We start from the raw sequence: 19790 nt of genomic DNA, 5'->3' as shown, positions 1-19790 counted from the left end.
CTCAGCCTCCATCATTACATGAGCCACTTCTTTATATTCACTGAATCTCTTTTCTTATTTTCTCACTCTCTCTCTGTACACACACACACACCTATTTATTCTGTTTCTCTGAAGAACCCAGACTAATACAAAACCTTTATTCTAGTAGTTTATCATTATGTGACATAAGAATTATCTTGTTTGGGGGCACCTGGGTGGCTTAGTTGGTTAAGCATCTGACTTGGCTCATCTTGAGGGTCCTGGAATAAAGCCCCTCGTCGGGCTCCCAGCTCAGCGGGGAGTCTGCTTGTCTAGCTCCCTCTCCCTCTGCCCCTCCCCTGCTCGTATATGCTTGCTCTCTCTCTCTCTCTCTCTCTCTCTCAAATAAATAAAATCTTAAAAAAAGAATTATCTCGTTTTAACCCAATGTTGAAGAAAAACTAACAATGCTAATAATAACAACAATTACTAAGGACTAACCATGAAGCAGGCACTATGATAAACATTTTATTTAGTCCTCATCCCTAGGTGGGTAGTACTATATCACTTCCCCTAATTCAGAGATGAGAAAACAGGCCCTGTCTGATGGGCTGCTTTCTGCCGCAGCATCAAAACTCCTAAAATCTCAGTGGTTGAACCCAAGCGAAGTTTTGGCCATTACTCATATGACATGTCCGCTGGGGGTTGGCACCAGAAGCCTCTGGTCACATCAGTCACTCGGGGACTCCAGACTGGTAGAGGCTAATCTCAAAGAACAGAGCACAGGGCTGGCAGCCCAGGAGACCTAGGGCCCAGGACTTTATCAATCAGGGTCCTGGCAGGAAAGAGATAACACCCTCCAACTGAGCAATTTGAGAAGTATTTAGTGAAGGGATTGTTTATAGAAATGTGGGCAGAGTATGGGAAAACCACAAGAGAGAGGAAAAGTACGTACCGCTGAAAACAGGGACTATCCCATACTATCTCTAAGCCCAGAGGGTCCAGAGAAGGCGAGGCTGCCTGAACCAGGAGCTGTGTAGAGAGGGTCACCTGACGGGATCTGTGTCCTTTGATCAAGGGACACAGGCAGCCCGCAAGACCCTGCATCTCTACCCTCCCTCCAGTCTCCCACTGGTGCTCTCCTGTGGACAAATCCAATGGGAAACCAGAAGGCAAAGGAACCTTTGAAATCTTCCATACAAATCAGCCTCCTGGCGCCCAAAGGAGGGCGGAGAAGGGTGGCGAGTAAATCTGGAGGGGAAAACAGAAGCCACCCCACATAGCCACCAATGGGTTATGAGAACTTAGCACACAGCCAAGTCCAAAGATTTAGTGAAGCGGGGGGTTGAGCGCCATGATTTTCAAGAGCCCTTTTGACTTTAAACACCGTTTTCCTGAAATACTACAATTAGCAGTAGTAAAACAAAACAATAATGTACAGCTAAGTCACTTACCTATGACAAGAAAGGCTAGCTTACACAGTTAATACTGATAACAATTAACAACATGGCCCCGGTCTGAATTTGGCTGCTCTGATTTTCAATTTCTCAGGCTCCCTGCCCATAACTTTATAAATCAAGGCAGGGACCCCCATGCGCCCCTCCTGAGCCAGCCTGTGCCTGAGCAAGAGGAGCAGCGTGGGTGCGGACAACCGGAAGATGACGGAGGGGGTGACAGACTGGGTGAGTGGCTTCTCAAGGTGGAGAGTAAATGGACTGCTCCCCCCACAGTGGGACCCTTGAAATCAGGGAGAGCAGGGTCCCAAGGGCTGTCTCTAACTGGACACGGACTAAGAAATGACAATTAATTGACTGAAGACCTCTGGTACAGGCATCTAAAAAGTAGTGGGGAAAAATAAAATGGCAGATGTAGGAAGAAGGAAAATTCAAGAACCTGAATTTGTTCATTCAACGAACGAACCTACCTGAACACTTCATCTGTGTACTAAAGAGCACTTAGCACTTGCAAACACTCAGTACAAAGTGGCAAGTATTGTTATGTACAAAACAGGCTTGACTCAAGAGCTGTGGGAGCGAGTAAGTGAAGGAGTAAGGGCAGAGTGTGTAGGCAGGTGGCATACTGGAACTGAGTCTCAAAGAACAAGCAAGAGCCTGAGCAGCCTGGGTGATGGAACTAGAGAATTACTCTCCGACAAGACCGATCACAGATTCTGAAGCCTGTGGTTAGGCCTGATCGACGGGAGGGGCGTAAAAGTGACAGAATTAAAATGAGAGGAATCAGTTCATAATGGTTCACGGGAAGGAAGAGCAACTCATTTTCTCTGGTAGTTGCTAGAGATGCGCTCTGGGTGGGAAATGTACATTGTCCTTTGCTGAACTGTGGGTCCATCTAAAGTAACAGTCCATGTGGCACCCTTGACACCAGAAGGGAGATGGCTGTGGGTCACAGAACCACCTACACCACCCCACACATATGGTGTCCCCTTCCACGGCAAGACCAGAAGACTGGTGTCTCGAGCCAAATATGATGTAATCAGGGACAAGGACTCGGATCCCTTCATATCCGCTACATATCCTGATACTGGAATTTTGGTTTGATGCACCAGGCACAAGAAGTCAATTTGGTCTTATGGTCCCTTCTAACTCTGCACTTAAGTTTTTATCTCTTTTACAGCCCAAGTTTTCAAATAACAGATTTTTAGGAAGCCGGTAAAAGACTTTTAATTTACAAAAACAGTTTACATTTCAGAAAGATTTCCATTAAAAAGCAGTTAAAGTGAATGTCCCGGTGTTTAATAAGTTTAAACTTTCAATTTTCTAGAACTTTCATTTATATAAAACCCTTACTGTGCCAATCTTCACAGGCCAAATAACAACGGTGTGTCATGGTGATGCCTTCCATTAATTTCTACCACAGCATGGACACATTAAAGTGAAGTAAACAATTAGGAAGATGATCTGAAAAAATAAGCCTTTCTATCCAATTAAATGAAGCGACACTAATAGGTCAGAAAACAGTATCAGTGAACTTTATATTACACTAACCTCCCTTTGCTTATTGGTGGGACCAGTTTAAGAAGTTAGTGATAAAGTTACAGATGAGGGGGCACCTGGGTGGCTCAGTTAGTTAAGCATCTGACTCTTGGTTTTGGCTCAGGTCGCCATTTCAGGGTTGTAAGATCAAGCCCCACATTGGGTTCCATGCTCCGCGGGGAGTCTGCTTGAGATTCTCTCCCTCTCCCTCTGCCCCTCTACCACCCCCCCGTCAAATAAATAAATCTTTTTTTAAAAAGTTACAGATGAGTATAGTTAGTAATATATTTTCAGAGAAACTAAACACCTTTCTTAGACTTATGCTGAATCTTTTTCTAAATAGACACATATTTGGAGATAGTCATAGACATTGTAATATGAAAATAATAAAGCTATTTTTTGGAGTGCTCTTTAGAAACATGCTTGAATTAAGTGATGGCCCGTTAGTTATTTATTACTATTTTTAAAAAGATTTTATTTATTTGAGAGTGAGAGAATGAGAGAGAGCGAGAGAGCACATGAGAGGGGGGAGGGTCAGAGGGAGAAGCAGACTCCCTGCTGGTTCCATTAATTTCTTCCCGGGACTCGATCCTGGGACTCCAGGATCATGACCTGAGCCGAAGTCAGTTTGGTCTTATGGTCCCTTCTAACTCTGCACTTAAGTTTTTATCTCTTTTATAGCCCAAGTTTTCAAATAATAGATTTTTAGGAAGCTGGTAAGACTTTTAATTTACAAAACCAGTTCTCCCCACTGTACCATGCCTCGTGGGAGCCCTCCAGATCGGTGCAATGATAGAAATGTTCTCTGTGGGGAGAATCTTAGTATCTTTAAAATCATTACTGTCCAGAATGCTAGAGGGCATCACAGATGTTGAGAAGACCTTTCCACCTCCACTATTGGGACAGCACCCTCTCTTTCTCCGTAAGTTCTTTGCTGACGATGCCCTCTCAATGGTTGACATCAGAGGAAGGAATAGCTGTAACTATTTTATGTGAACTGATTTAATTATAGGTTCCAACTTGGAAAAGGGAGGGTTTTTTTGTTTGTTCTTGAGCTGCAGAGTGGGGCGGGCATATAATAATTCCACTTTTAAGAAGTGGCTCGGGGGCGCCTGGGTGGCTCAGTTGGTTGGGCAACTGCCTTCAGCTCGGGTCATGATCCTGGAGTCCCGGGATCGAGTCTCACATCGGGCTCCCTGCTCAGCGGGGAGTCTGCTTCTCCCTCTGACCCTCCCCCCCTCATGCTCTCTCTCTCATTCTCTCTCTCAAATAAATAAATAAAAATCTTAAAAAAAAAAAGAAGTGGCTCGACTAACACTCTAAAAGTACAAGGTAAGAGATTTATGAATAGGAACCAGCCCACAGTGTGCTGTTATGCAGGAACACTGAGCAAAAAAGGAGTTTACAAAGGACAGTACATTCACTGCAGGTGCCGGTGTGCACTTCCACTAAGAAAAGGTCTTATTTAAATGAAATGATATGATTTCCTAAATGAAGGAGAAAGCACAACACTGAGGAAGAAGACGGGCTAAGTGTAAAAATTATGGCCATATTAGACATTCTAAAATGAAAGACAAAAGGGAAATACAGGCAGAAGCAACCCAAGTGTCCGCTGTGGACGGATGCGTAAACAGAATGTGGTGCAGACGCACAGGGGAATATTACTCAGTCTTGAAAAGGAAGGAAGCTCTGACACCGTGCTACCACACAGATGAACCATGAAGACACTACGTGGAGTGAAATAAGCCAGACACAAACAGACAAGCACCGTATGATTCCACCTTCTATAAAGTGGCTATAGTAGTCACACTCACAGAGACAGGAAGAAGGATGGTGCTCACCGGGGGCTGGAGGGAGCTGGAAATGGGGGACTTATTGTTTATTGCATACAGAGTTCCAGTTTTGAAAAATGAAAAGGTCTGGAGGCTGGTTGCACAACAGTGTGAAGGGACTTGACACTGCCGAACTGTACACACTTAAAACTGATGAAGATGCTAAAATTTGTGATGTATTTTTTAGCACAATACGAAAATAATAAGGGGGTGCCTGGGTGGGTTAGTCGGCTAAGCATGTGCCTTCGGCTCAGGTCATGATCCCGGGGTCCTGGGATCGAGTCCCGTGTTGGGCTCCCTGCTCCACGGGAAGCCTGCTTCTCCCTCTCCCCCTGCCCCTCCCCTGCCCATGTGCGCATGCACACACGCACATCCTCTCTCCCCCCTCAAATAAATAAAATCTTAGTAACAAAAACAGAAGGGAAATGCACACCTTTCTTCGAAAAGCCCTCTGACTCTTAGACCACTTCCTGATCTCTTCCTCCACATTCCATGCTGACCCTACAGTCTCCCTCGGCTGCAACCAAAGTCGCTGGCTGCTCTGAACGTTTTCTAAGACTGAAATAATGGAATGCCACGGTGACAAAGCCAAATATGCAAAATACCTGGGTCAGTGGCAGAGATAATCGCTCCAAAGAAGAGACAATCTGTGTAGTAAAATTTATCCGAGAGTTGCCCCACAATCTTCATGAGCTTCACCACACCGTACATGAGGTTTCTGTAAGGAGGGAAGGGAAACTGTGTCAGAAGAGAAAACGAAAACCCTGCTCACTGAGTAGGCTGGCCAGTGTGCAAGCAGCATAGCCCGGAGGACTGTGCACCTCAAAGGTGCTCCGTGAAAACCCTGGGCAGCTGTTGTCATTGGGCGCTTACCAGGAACATGTGCAAATAAGACTTTGGCACCAAGTAATGGTTCGCAGTCAACGCCATCTTGCTGAAACAGGTGAACACTACTCCACTGCTTAAAGTCATGCTTACTTACCACTGTCAAGTATGGGCCTCGATGAGCAACAACTTTAAGGCATCTGAAGCAGCTGGGTAATGGAGGAGAAGGCAAGGGAAGGGAAAGACCGCTTCACAGTGTGTAATTGGTGGCTTGTACAAAACTGACAGGATTCTAAGGCAGTGTGTTTAAAGCTGGGGAAATGAGCGTGCGCTGGACGAGCTAGAGAGAAAAACAGATATGGGCAGGCCACGGAGGTCCAAGTGACCAACCTTCTCCGCCAAGAATTATTTCAAAAAAAAAGGGGGGGGGAGGAGCAAAACGCTGTAAACATCCTAGTAAAGTCTCAGTGTACCCATCGGTACAGCTGGCGTCTCATTCCCTGCAGGGGTTAAGGCAGGCCAGCAGGGGCCCTTCTCGTGCCATGCAGGGTGTGACATGGTCCAAGACAGACTCCCAAGTTAAACAGTTCCACTTGGCCGGGGCACATTTCCTACAGGAGAGCTTAGAAAATGGGAGGAGTGAGGAGTGTTAAAAGGCCTAGTACATGTTACTAAGGATGTGTGTGTGTGTGTGTGTGTGTGTGCGCGCGCGCACGCGTGTGTGTGGTGGTGGCAGTTGCAGGGGTTAGGGGAATAAAAATAATGACAGAATAGATTCACTGTACCCTACAGCTAACACTAATAATAATATTCTTGCCACTTAAGGACCACACCATGGCTCACCTGCTCAACTTTGTATCCTGGGCACCGAGAACAACAGACTGACTAAGCTAGGAGCTCAGGAACTGTTTCCAGAATGGAATCCTTTGGAGAGTATATAGCTAGAACTCAGTGCTTCCCTACTGTGGGCCGGGCACTGTTCCAGACACTTAAACAGTTCAATTTCGATTCCCAGTAACTCTGTGAGGCAGATGTGATTTACCTTTTGTTGCCTGTTTAAGCCTCCTTTGCCCTTCCTTTCAGACATTTCCTGAAACTACATCTGCTTCTCCATTTCCTTCGACCACAAACAGACTTGGGCGCGGGGCTGCTCTCTGGCAACCTTTTCCCATCTTGCCGCCAATACCGGTCAGCTAACCTGTCACTCTTCAGTGGCTTGTCTCTCTTAAAGGACAAGTCCAAGCCCCTCCTATTTGGGCGACTCAAAAGGCCCTTGGCCTTTTATCTCCTCCAGCTTTCCAGCTCATTTTTTAAAAAGTAACTAAGGTCCGGACTTTACTCTGATTTCCTTAAGCTTTTACCTAATGTCCCTTTTCTGTTCCAGGACCCCATCCAGGATCCCACACGACACTTAGTCCTCATGTCTCTTCAGTCTCCTCTTGGCTGGGACGATCTCTCCAACTTTGTGTGGTTTTGATGACCTTGGCAGTTTTGAGGAATAGGGGTGGGGTATTTTGTAGAATGTGCCTCAACTGGGACTTATCTGATCTTTTTTTTTTTTTCCTCTTCTCAAGATTACACCGAGGTAATATGTTTTGGGGAGGGAAAGGGCCATTCTCATCACAAACATCAAGGGTGCAGAGTATCAGCGTGATTTACCACTATTGCTGCTGATCTTGATCATCTGGCTGAGGTGGTGTATGTCGGGTTTTCCCCACTGTAAAGCTACGCTTGCTTCCTCCTTTTTCCCTGGTGTCCTCTGTGGGAGGAAGTCACTAGGCACAGCCTGCAATCAAAGCTGGAGGGGACATAAGCTCCCTCTCTTGTGGGGTGGGGGTGGGGTCGACATAAATTATTTGGAATTCTTCTGCACAGGAGATGGGTTACTTCTCTGCCATGGATTTATTCATCCAATCATTTATTAACATTCGTAGAGACTCAGATGTTTACTTTATAGTTTGGGTCCAGTACAATGTTATTTATTTTGTTGTTCTCTGGCCATTGGCCTTAGGGGAGCCTTCGGGTTGGCCCTGTGTCTCTTTGACACGCCCCAAGTCCTTTTGTTTGTTTTCTGGGTGCTTCCTTACTTCTTGGCACTATGATATGCTCCATTCTTATCTTGTATATTTGCTGCCCCAGCCCTAGAATCGGCTATTTCTACAAAGTGCCCTGGTTCTTTTTACTGGAGAATGTTATCAGGAACCAAGATCTGGGGACTAGGTGTAAATTTTATTTCATTTTAGTTTACCTTAATCTTAATTTAAACAGCTACACATGGCTAACAGCTACCATGCTGCACAACGTAGCCCTAGATCTTAACTGCCATCATCATAAACATCGAAATCCTGGACTCTGGTGGTTGTCAGGGAATGGGGAGATGTTGCTCAAAGCATACAAACTTCCAGTTAGAAGAGTAACAACTTTGGGGATCTGAGGTACATCATGGTGATTGTCGGCAATAATACTATATCATATACTTGAATTTTGCTAAGACGGTAGGTCTCAAACGTTCTCATCACAAGAAAGAAATGGTAACTATGTGACAGGATGAAGGCGGTAGCTAATACTAGGGTGGTAATGATTTTGCAATTTATAAATATATCAAATCAACACACTGTCCACTTGAAACTCACACAATGTAATGTGTCAACTGTATCTCAATATAGCTGGGGAAAACACTGGACTCTGCGGGCCCCTGTGGATCTCATCTCTTTGGAAAGTTATGTTAATTTGATTAATGACAAAGAGTAACTTACCCGATAATGAAGCAGGAAACGGCAGTCCCCAAGAATGCATAAGCCAGAATAGACCCAAGATTTCTGAAAAAGTGTCTCTGAATAAAACAAGAGGCAGGAATCACACTGTGATTTCTGATATTGAGCACAGGAAATGCAACAAAATCTCTTAAAAGTGAAACTTGACTTACGGCTTCCATTATAACAAGTAATAACTGAAGTTACTCCGGAATAAAGCTATTTAGCTATAAACATTGTGGTTTTAAAATATCCCTGGTCCTATAATCACTGAGCAAGCAAGCAAGCAAGGGCTTAGTAAATTTCAGAGAAAACTACTCTGATTATATTAAGTTACACTGAGAAAGTGTATGTGTGAGTGTAAGAGTGTGTGTCTGTGTGTTTAAGCAGACTGATCGTTTTCATAGATCTAACCCAAACTATTTTACTCTTTTACTCTAGTGATTCAGCAAGTCACTTCCAGGTCTAGTGTACCTTAGAAGATCATTATAGATAGAAGTTTGAAAATGATGAAGTATGAAAGTGCTGCCTAAGGGGCTTTCTGCTTAATTCAGTCTCAGAAAACTGTGCCAAGTATCTGGCCTCATGGCATCTGAAGTGTCTCCTGATATTCTTCTGGATTAATCTTTGGAGCCTGGGAAAGATGGCCAATAGAGATGGAAGTGGAGAAATGAAAAATAGATAGTTCCATGTAAGATGGGCAAATTTATAAGTTTATATATAGTATATAAGCATATATACTTATACCAATATAAGATCTAGCAATTATTCAGAAAGAGATGGCAAAATTGCAATCCTCTCAATGCTTCTGTACATTCACTGGTTACCTTAACACACACACACACACACACACACACACACACACACACACACACACGAATTTACTTCTCATAAAGTCATTAAGCCTGTGAGATATTCTGATGGGGAAAATCCTTGTTCCTGGGACACTAAGGCACGGTTCTTACCCCTCAAGGCACAGGCTGTTCTCATTGGACAATCAGAACTACTTCACAAAACCAGACAAACAAAAACCCCAAAACAACCTAATTTGATAGGGGCCGGGAATGGGAATACTTTATTTAAAAATTTTAAAAGGCGAGGCACCTGAGTGGCTCAGTTGTTAAGCATCAGCCTCCGGCTCAGGTCATGATCCCGGGGTCCTGGGATCGAGCCCCGCGTTGGGCTCCCTGCTTGGTGGGAAGCCTGCTTCTCCCTTCCCCACTCCCCCTGCTTGTGTTCCCTTTCTCGCTCTGTCAAATAAATGAATAAAATCTTTAAAAAAATTTAAAAGGCAGGGCGCCTGGGTGGCTCAGTTGGTTAAGCGACTGCCTTCGGCTCAGGTCATGGTCCTGGAGTCCCGGGATCGAGTCCCACATCGGGCTCCCTGCTCAGCAGGGAGTCTGCTTCTCCCTCTGACCCTCTTCCCTCTCGTGCTCTCTATCTCTCATTCTCTCTCTCTCAAATAAATAAATAAAATCTTAAAAAAAAAATTTAAAAGGCAAGAGAGTCCCAGTATGCCAGCTGAACGACATCAGGGAAGGACAGGGTCTTAGGGAGAACTCAGCATGGATCAAGTAGACACCAGGAAATGTGACCACACAGAGGGCTGTGGGTATCCTCTGGCCAGTATTCTAAGCAGACAATCTGAGGCCTTAGCTTCAGCCTTCCCCAGTGCTTGGCCCTCCCTGAGGCTGTGAAGAAGGTGTCAAGGAATGCCTAGTGCCCCTAAGCCACCTGCTCAGAAGAGAATCCTTCAAGGGCTTGCCACACCGACAGTCACCAAATGAGGGTGCTGCCTATATATATTACGGACACGCTATGTTTGCCTTTTAAGTCAGTCGCTGTCCCCAGTCTTTTTTTTTTTTAAGTCAATGTATTGATCCACTTGTGTTTCAAAAAAATTAGATTTCAGGGAAAAAAAGGAATCAACATCTATGAGCCTAATTGCCTTTAAAAAAGCTCAATCAAGGGCTTACATCAGGGAGGGCTAGGAGTCCATCAAGATAGACCTGAGGCCAAGGAAACTCACGTGAAGTATCCAGGAACAGATTTTAATCCCAGAATTGCTTTCCCTTGCCATTCGGCTCTCTTTTAGGTAAACCATCCCTATGGTTGGTTTGAATACATTAAGTAAATTCAAATTCATATTTGCCAAAACAAAAAAATCAGGAATATAAGAGCTGCAGATTCTCCTCCTGGAAGGTTAGATCTCAGGGAATGTGGGCTGCTGAAGATCTGGTAGTGCTTGTGGGGCCCCAGGGAGGAAGGGGGTGCACGTGCTGGGTAGCCCAGCTCTGAGCTCACAGCTGCTCCAGAGCCTACACACGACAGGCGGGTCTCAGGGTCGTGTGAGAGGGACCAGTTCGGACTAGAGCCTGGTGGAGCCTTTATTACCCCTGTGCCGCGCCTGGAGGGCATCTCGATTGTAGGGCGTGCTGGATTCGGGTCCCCGGGGTGGGTGTGGGAGTGAGGGGCGATGCAAAGTGCACCCTTTGGTGCGCTTGTGCGACGTCGTGGGCCGGAAGAAAGTGGGAATGAGGGAGGTCCGGGACCCACCCGAAGAGGAGAGCCCGCGTGTTAGTAGAAAGATGGGTCTGTGCTTCAGATTGCGTTTGCAGGTAGAGCCAACTCTGAGCCCTAGTCTGTGGGCCTGGGGAGAAACTAGATGTTGCGGGTGGTCGAGGGGTCCAGATGTGGGGGGATCAGGTGTGCACCACAGCTCCTGGGCTTGCCAGGGGCAGGACGGGCCGGGTCAGGATACCTGGGCGTAGGTGCGAGGCAGGTGAGGGTGCACCTCTAGCAGGACCAGCATCACTGAGATGCCTTCTCAGCTGCACTCTGGTTGTGCAGGGGGGCAGGGTGGCCGCAGTGCACAGGTGCAAGTGTTGGCTGCACACAGAGCGTGCTGCTTCTCGCGCTCATCAGTGGCGTGGCGAGTCCCCGCGCGGAGAGCCTGGGCACAGACGCCAGACCTCCATTCCCTCCACGCGGCCACAGCACCTGACGCGCGTCTTCGCCCCGGCCCGCCCGCGTCGGGAGGAGTGGCTCGGCTCAGTGTGGACGCCTGAGAAGCCGACTCCATGCTGCCCAGTGATTCTCTCGTGGTCTCATTTGTCTCAGAGATTGTTCCAGCGCACACGTGAGGGTGTTTTCAATCAGAAATTTGTTTGAAAATGAACGAGTGAAAATATTTTAAATGGGCACAACGATAGGTGTTTGAATGATTTGTGATAATGGACTAGGGCCTTTGAAACTGTTATCTTAAATGTGTATTTCTTGATAAACAAAGGTATCTTTGACCCATATAAATAAAAGCAGTTATCACACACACACACACACGCACACACACACACACACACACACTTTAGGACTATAAATCTGCCACTTCAAATACACCCATAAGATATTCTAAAATGACACACACACATACATACACACATACACACACAATTGGCCATCGCCATTCATATTTGCTGATATGAACTGGAATTTTACACCTTGATAAGAAAGGTAGACCATGTCACTTATTTGTGTATTATTACACCAAGTGCTCGACTCTCGACTTCACAGTTTAAAAAGTACTTTCACAGAGGAGCCCATCCAATTCTCACGAAGGTGCTCTTGGGGACCACTGTGCATGAGAGGCATCTAAGGCTCAAAGGTGTGGAGTGAGCCGCCCGGAGTCACGCATCTGCCAAATGGCAGCACCAGACCCGGAAAGCGGGTCTTCTGAGCGCAGAGCATTACACTCACACCAGCCACCCTTCTCGGCTCCTACCACATCCTTTTAGGGAAGAAAGTACGGCACCTCCTAGTCCTAGTCCTGGCTGCTAGTGGAATCCTAGGTCTTTCATCTTCTTCTTAATTGGCCAGTCACGTGTGGTTGCCATGGCCATGACTGGTTCAGTCTCCCCTACTTTTCCCTCTCCGTTCCAGGCTGGCAAAAAGAGACAAAGGAGATGGCATGCCCTGGTAAAGGCTTCAAGAATATGAGCCTAAAACAGATCAGCATGAGAAGGTGCACCATTCTAAGACTTGCATTTCTACTCCTCCTCCCACTCCTCACTGGGGAATGTTACCATGAGATGCAGAGCCACAGAGCCAGAGAGAGAGAGAAACCGAGAGAGAGCGAACTTGGCGGGAGAAGTGTGCAGAACATGAAGGCGCCTACAGGTGAATTCTTTCCCTGACAACAGGCCCCACAAGCAAACGGAGCTGTAGCACAAAATCAAAGGTAATTCCGATGATATTTTTTCAAGTTGGAAAAAAAAAACAACAACAAAGGCCCGTGTCCACATGACAACTATAGGTGCATAGGTCAAAGGGTCTGAATATATCTGTTTCCATACCCGCGGTCAAGTGGTAGAATGGTTATTACACAGTTAATTGATGGCAGCTTTAATCACAGATGGCAAAACCATCTACAAACCAACTATTTCAGTGCCACCCTAAGGACTGCTTAAAAAGGAAAGAGACTGAACTGATAGCAGACAGCCCGAAAGACTGGCACTGCAAAAACAACTTAAATTGCTAACTGGCAAAGCCTGTTATTTGTTTTTCTTCTGGGAAAATGAGGCTGACAGAGGGAAGGCTCTGCAGAACCTAAAGTGTTTTTCAGCCCGGAGAACGGCTTTCACAACCAGTGATTTGGTCTCATTTTAAAGCAGCTATGACCTTGATGATACATTAAGATTAGTTATTTAAGATATCAAATTAGTCATCACCCATTTGATCTGATAAGGAGTTCCCAAATTCTTCACTTAGATTGAGAATAACATTGCTTATACCCATAAAATCATGTCCTATCTGTGACGTGTCAATAGCTGACATATAGATTTAGATACTATGACAACCCCATAGAGTAGGCAGGAAAAAGATATATCTTCTGGTACAGAAAACCTAAATCCGGAGGCGCAGTAGGATAGATAGGGATAGCTTTTTTTTTTTTCAACTTTTTATTTTGGAGTAATTACAAATTCACAGAAATTGCAAAGATAGTATAGAGGGGTCCCGTGTACCTTCACTAAGTTTCCTCCACCAGTTATACCTTATATAACCGTAGTACAAGATCAAAACCAGGAAACTGACATCGGGACAAAGTGTGTGAATAGTTCTGTGTCATTTTATCGTATGTGTAGATTCATGGATCCACTGCTGTGATCAAGACGCAGAACTGTGCCATCACCACCAAGGCCTCCTTTACAGTCACACCCCCCTCACCCCCAACATCCCTAACCCACAGCAACCACTAATTTGTTCTCCATCCCTATACTTTGGTCATGCCTAGAACGTTATATAAATGAAATCATACAGTACGTGACCTGTTGAGGTTAGATTTTTTTTTTTTTTTTTTACTCAGCATAATGACTTTGATGTACATCCGAATTGTTGTGTGTGTCAGTAGTTCCATTTTATTGCCGAGTAGTAGTCCACGGTATGGCTGTGTGTTTAACCGTGCACCTAGGGCAAAACATTTTGGTTGTTTCCAGTTTGGGACTCTTATGAATAAAATGCTATGAGCAATTATGTGAGAGCTTTTGTGTGAACGCAAGTTTTCACTTCTCTGGGAGAAGTCCTCAGGAATGAAACTGTGGGGTCATATGGTAATTTCAACTTCAGCTTTGCAAGAAACCATGAAACTGCTTTCCAGAGCGGCCACGCCAGCTTATATTCCTATCGGCGACATAGGAGCACTCCAGATTTTAAAACAGAGCTGAATCACTGAGGATGAGACAACTATAATCTCTGAGTGGGTGCAGAACACAGTAATAAGCAATGTGGGAGAAGGGAAAAACTAGAAAATTATGTAGGTACTTTAACACAGAGATCCCCATGCTTTAAGAAATACTGGCAAAAACCTCTTACCTTCTTTAGACTGTAGCCAGCGTGGAAAATAATTGGAGGCAGAAGGATGTTGAAAAAGACCTCCGGATCAAACGTTACCTGAAAGTTTAAAAAGAAAAAAGTCGGGGGGTGTGTGTCTGACTGGCTGAGTTGGTACGGCACGCGACTCTTGATCTCAGGATCATGAGTTCAGGCCCCGAGTTGGGCATGAAGCCTACTTAAAAAAAAAAAAAAAAAAAAAAAGGAGAAAAGTCAATTTCCAGTTTAATACCAGTTGGTGCTATAATATCTGCTTAATATTTTCAGCCACTGACTAAAGTTTGGATATTCGAAGCAAATAAGATAAATGTGAAAGATCGTGGACTCGTCACAAGAGAGATGCCACAGTTCCCCCTGTGGATGGCCATGTTCTTCTCCATACAGCACTCTGACTCCTGCTCTTGGTGTGTTGTTTAATATATATATTAAGAAATAACAGTTCGGGGGCGCCTGGGTGGCTCAGTTGGTTAAGTGTCTGCCTTCATCTCAGTCATGATGGAGCTCCACGTCGCACTCCCTGCTTGGCAGGGAGCCTGCTTCTCCCTCTCCCACTCCCTCTGCTTGTGTTCTCTATCAAATAAATAAATAAATAAAATCTTAAAATAAAAAAGAAATTACAGTTCAGTGCAATTTTGAGGACTCACAGAAAGCTTCCGGCTGACATTTTTTAAATGAGAAATAAAAACATCTTGATTTTTATCAAGCCTTTATAAAGGTTCAACTGCAATAAAAGATGCTGTCACGATTCTTTATTAATTTTCTGGATCCTCCCACAGAACCACTTATTGACACTGTTCTACTGAATTTAAGTCTCTTTTGAGTGACCAGCCTTTTGTGAGACCTGATGTGGCCTGGATCAGTGTCGCCAACGATGCTAGCAGCTTTCTCAACATCAACATGAAAATTCGGCGGCTCTAGGGGGACTGAAATTACTTTGTAGGCTCGATACCCAGAAATCACTCTGAAACTATTAAGGAGCAAAATCTTATCACATCCAGAAAAGAATTAAGCAGTCTATACACATCCCAAACTTTTTAAAGAATTTGTTCATGTTGGTAGATTGACTGGCTCTTACTGAAATTAATTTTAAAGCTTCACTCTAATTATTAAAAGTCAACTTAGGGGGCACCTGGGTGGCTCAGCCGGTTAAGTGTTCGACTCTTGATTTCAGCTCAGGTCACGATCTCAGGGGTCATGAGATGGAACCCTGTGGGGGGGGGGACTTAAGATGCTCTCTCTCCCTTTCCCTCTGCCCCTCCCCCCACCACTCTCGGTCTCTTAAAAGAAAAAAAAGTCAAGTTAGCATTTCTCTTTAGAAACTGGAAATGTTAACCAGCCTAATTAAAAGTGAAATGGTTCTGGGGCGCCTGGGTGGCTCAGTTGTTAAGCGTCTGCCTTTGGCTCAGGTCATGGTCCCGGGGTCCTGCGATCAAGCCCCGCATCAGGCTCCCTGCTCAGTGGGAAGCCTGCTTCTCCCTCTCCCACTCCGCCTGCTTGTGTTCCCTCTCTCTCCGTGTGTGTCTCTCTGTCAAATAAATAAATCTTCTAAAAAAAAGTGAAATGGTTCTTGCAAATTACATTTTATTCGATCTTCTTGCTGAAGACAGGAGTAGTGTGAAAAACAGGGAACGTCAGAATGAGAAAGGGCTTTGGACAACACTCAGTATGAGGACGCTGGGGCCACAGTCACGTGGGAACCAGCACGAGCGTTTCCTGCCACCTACTCCAACCCTGTGCATCAAGCTGCCTCAGCACATCTCTTCGCCCCTTAGCTAACAACAATGATCTCAGCCTTGTCTGCTCTCCCACCTTTGCTTTGTGCAGCAAAGTTTAAACGGAAGGGATGTGAATCAACCTTTTCCTAAAGGTAGTAGGAGCGAAAGTCAGCGTCACCTTCTATTATGATCTAAAAGATGGAAATGGGTTGGGTTCTTTTCCCTTTTCTCCCCCGTCCTATCCAGGACCGACTCAAGCTGCCATTCCAAAACAGCCATGAGCATGGTGATTGCACTGAATAGCTTTCTCGGTTGCATTTAATTTCACAAATGTTTATGGAAATCCCAGGCATTCTTATGAGGGGTTGAGAGAGAAGAGTTCACTAGGACTGCCTTTAAGGACACAGAGAAGATGGGCATTATGCTCCTGGTTGAGACTAATTTTCCTTAAGGATTAGGGGAGATCCTAGAAACAGTAAGATTTTAATTTGCAGAGCACAGGCTACACCCTGCCTTTGACCGCAAGCCTTCACACGCATTAGCCTTGTTCTATGTGAAAAGAGACTCCCCACAACCTGGATCGCCCAGAGCTTAGACAGAAGCCTCCCTGCTGATAAGCCTGGGTCTACAGAATAAGAGACTATAAGTGGATAAATACAGATCTCTTGCTTCTCTTGGAAATCACCCGAGTGAAGAGATGCATGATTCCTTGGTCGTGTATTTTAGCTACCCCCAATGTCAAATGAAAAACAGTTATTGGACTCAAATCCTAAGACAACAAGGTATTTCCCCCTCCAAAGATTCATTAAGCCTTTGGCATCACTCACCAATGAGAATGGGCACTAAGTAAGTATCTGTAGAATACGGCAAAAGAACCAGGAAGAACTAAGACTTACAATCGGGAACACTGAATAAATGAGCTTAAAGTGAAACCGATCTCTTTAAGATTTTTATTTATTTATTTGAGAGAGCAGGAGTGGGGGGAGAGGCAGAGGGAGAGGGAGAAGCAGACACCCCACGGAGCAGGGAGCCCGACTCAGGGCTCGAACCCAGGACCCCGGGATCACAACCTGAGCCAAAGGCAGACGCTTAACCGACTGAGCCACCCAGGTGCCCAAAGTGAAACCAATCTTATTTTTTTAAAAGATTTTATTTATTTATTTGAGAGAGAGAATGAGATAGAGAGAGAGAGCATAAGAGGGGGGAGGGTCTGAGGGAGAAGCAGACTCCCGGCTGAGCAGAGAGCCCAATGTGGGACTCGATCCTAGGACTCCAGGATCATGACCTGAGCCGAAGGCAGTCGCTTAACCAACTGAGCCACCCAGGCGCCCGAAACCAATCTTATTTTAAGAAAGAAACAACCCCATCCTTAAACCCTGACAAGAGACATCGTAAGGAAGACATGGGCATGGACAGACAGGCTGAATGGTGACGTACAAACCACGGCACAACATGGCGGCCCACGTCAGCTCCTGATCCTAACAAAGCTGACAGGCTCAAGTTCACATCTGGTTCTTTCTTCTCCTTATCAGAGCCCCAAAGCTTCCTAGCAAAACTGGGAGCCAGGAAGGTACCCATGCTCCAGGAGTTTGCAAGGATTTCTCTCCCCAAGGCCAAGATGGAATCAGGAAGTCAAAAATCATGTCAGGACCCCAATGGCTGAGTGTTCCCCAGCTCACCTTCCTCAGCATGTCATTCTGCTCTACACTGTTGATCTTGCCGGGGCTGATTTCTCCTTTCAGGGTGTATTCAAAGAACTTCCCGCTGACATTCACTAATAAGGTGCTGAAGGCCCTGTCTTCCTGAGTACAGCTGAGTGACTTGTCATGACCGCTGGTGGCAGGGGTGCCGTACCTCAGGATCACCCCAACGATGAGCCCTGAAACAGAGTGTGGGGGGGAGAACAAACCATCAGGCCTGCAGAAGGACAGAAAGAGCACGGACATGACGACACAGTGGATTTGCAACAACTAAGAAACGCAGAAGTAATCTTAGAGCCCAGGCACTAAGTGTGTATTTTAGGAGCAGCTGCATGGTCCTTCTAAACGGTTAACCTCCTCCAGCACGAGTCCCTCATCCACCAGGAGGATGCGGTAGGACAGTACCTTTCCTGGTTATCACGGCACTGAGTATCTTTCCCAAGTGATCGTGTCTCGTTTCTCAGGCTTCTGAGGTAGGAAGATGGAATAAGAAGCAAAGTCATTTCTGCCAAGGACAGCACAAAGCAGAACTGCTGAGCTTTGATCTGTACCAGCAACAGCCCTCAGGCCAGTCCTGTGGCCATCTGCCAGCAAGGACCAGGCCACAGGAATTTCTAGCTCCTAAAAATGCAACTTGCTTTTTGCCACACACCCAAGGAAGGGGGGCGGGGGGAAGACGGAAAGAAAAGAAACGCTTTTGTTTAGGTCACTGCAAGTACTGGGTATCAAGGAGGAAGTAATTATATCCCTAGGGGAGCTAAACACCACAGTGCAAATGTATATGATCATGGTTCCAGGACTACAGAGCTGTCTTCTTAGGGCTGTGGCTACGATACAGCTAAAATAATTAGCTGCGAGTCTTTAGGTCTCATTCCGGTCTCAGGTGGGGTTTCCCATTAGGGGAAAAAAAAAAAAAAACTCAGCAAAACTGTGGATAAGCATGTGATTCCACAGCGAAGGACTGTTGCTCCCTTGGTCCTGGACAGAAGGCCCATACGCTACAGTAAAAGTGAGTGATATGTGAAGAAAACATAAATCGCCACAAGACACTTTCTACAGTTCTGAGGGCGAAGATTTCTGACTTCTCTCTATAGTCAGTTCTTTGCTAGCGGTATTAAAAGACAGAATGCTAAAAATGCTCCCCATCTCATTTTGCCGTTAATGGAGCAAGTTCCATGAGAAAAAGAAAGTTCTACGTTTACTATATTCTGTGCATAATGTTCTATAATGTCTCTTATCACCAAGACATATGAGAACTCAAGACATTGTTGAAGAACAACATGTGAAATCTAGAAAAATACAGTTTTTTTAAAAAGATTTTATTTATTTATTATTTATTTAACAGAAAGAGAGAGAGAGAGAGGGAGAGAGTACAAGCAGGCGGAGTGGCAGGCAGAGGGAGAGGGAGAAGCAGGCTTCCCCGCTGAGCAGGGAGTCCAATGCGGGGCTCGCTCCCAGGACCCCGGGATCATGACCTGAACCAAAGGCAGACGCTTAACCGACTGAGCCACCCAGGCACCCTTACAGTTCTTTATTTTCCCCAAGATTTTATTTATTTATTTGAGATAGAGTGTGAGCACAAGCTTGGGGGGGGGGGCAGAGGGAGAGGGAGAAGCAGACTCCCCACTGAGCAGGGAGCCCGATGCGAGCCTCGGTCCCAGGACCCCGGGATCATGACCTGAGCCGAAGGCAGATGCTTAACCAACTGAGCCACCCAGGTGCCCCTAGAAAAATACATTTCTGTAAGCCAAACTCTGTGTCTGTACTGCATTATTATTATTATTATTATTATTAAAGATCTGTATTAACAGATACTTGCACCTGGTTGACTTTTGTGGAAAATAAATTATAAAAGTTTATTACAAATTAAAAACGAGGTTCTTAATCATCTCAAGCAGATATAAAACAGTTTTAAAACCTTTAAAGGTTGGGGCACCTGGGTGGCTCAGTTGTTAAGCGTCTGCCTTCACTCAGCTCATGATCCCGGGGTCCTGGAATCGAGCCCCGCATCAGGCTCCCTGCTCCGCGGGAAGCCTGCTTCTCCCTCTCCCACTCCCCCTGCTTGTGTTCCCTCTCTCGCTGTGTCTGTATCAAATAAATAAATAAAATCTTTAAAATAAACAAACAAAAC

General features: G+C 45.5%; 1 protein-coding gene across 1 annotated transcript in view; it reads right to left on the bottom strand.

The window, feature by feature from the left end:
* SLC9A7 (solute carrier family 9 member A7) overlaps positions 1-19790 on the bottom strand; it is a 132209-nt gene that overhangs the window by 56259 nt on the left and 56160 nt on the right. Inside the window, exons 2-5 of the mRNA XM_088028826.1 lie at positions 17639-17838; positions 14227-14304; positions 8365-8441; positions 5389-5501 (exon numbers count right to left, since the gene is read on the bottom strand). Coding sequence (XP_087884952.1) covers positions 5389-5501; positions 8365-8441; positions 14227-14304; positions 17639-17838 — 468 coding nt within the window. The remainder of the gene's footprint in view (positions 1-5388; positions 5502-8364; positions 8442-14226; positions 14305-17638; positions 17839-19790) is intronic.

This window comes from Eumetopias jubatus, unplaced genomic scaffold (genome assembly GCF_037043125.1).
Source record: "Eumetopias jubatus isolate StellerSeaLion01/CBP00866 unplaced genomic scaffold, mEumJub1_p1.0 scaffold_11, whole genome shotgun sequence".
Classification (NCBI taxonomy): domain Eukaryota; kingdom Metazoa; phylum Chordata; class Mammalia; order Carnivora; family Otariidae; genus Eumetopias; species Eumetopias jubatus.
The sequence above is the reverse complement of the archived record's forward strand: the minus strand, read 5'-3'. Positions and strand labels throughout refer to the sequence as shown.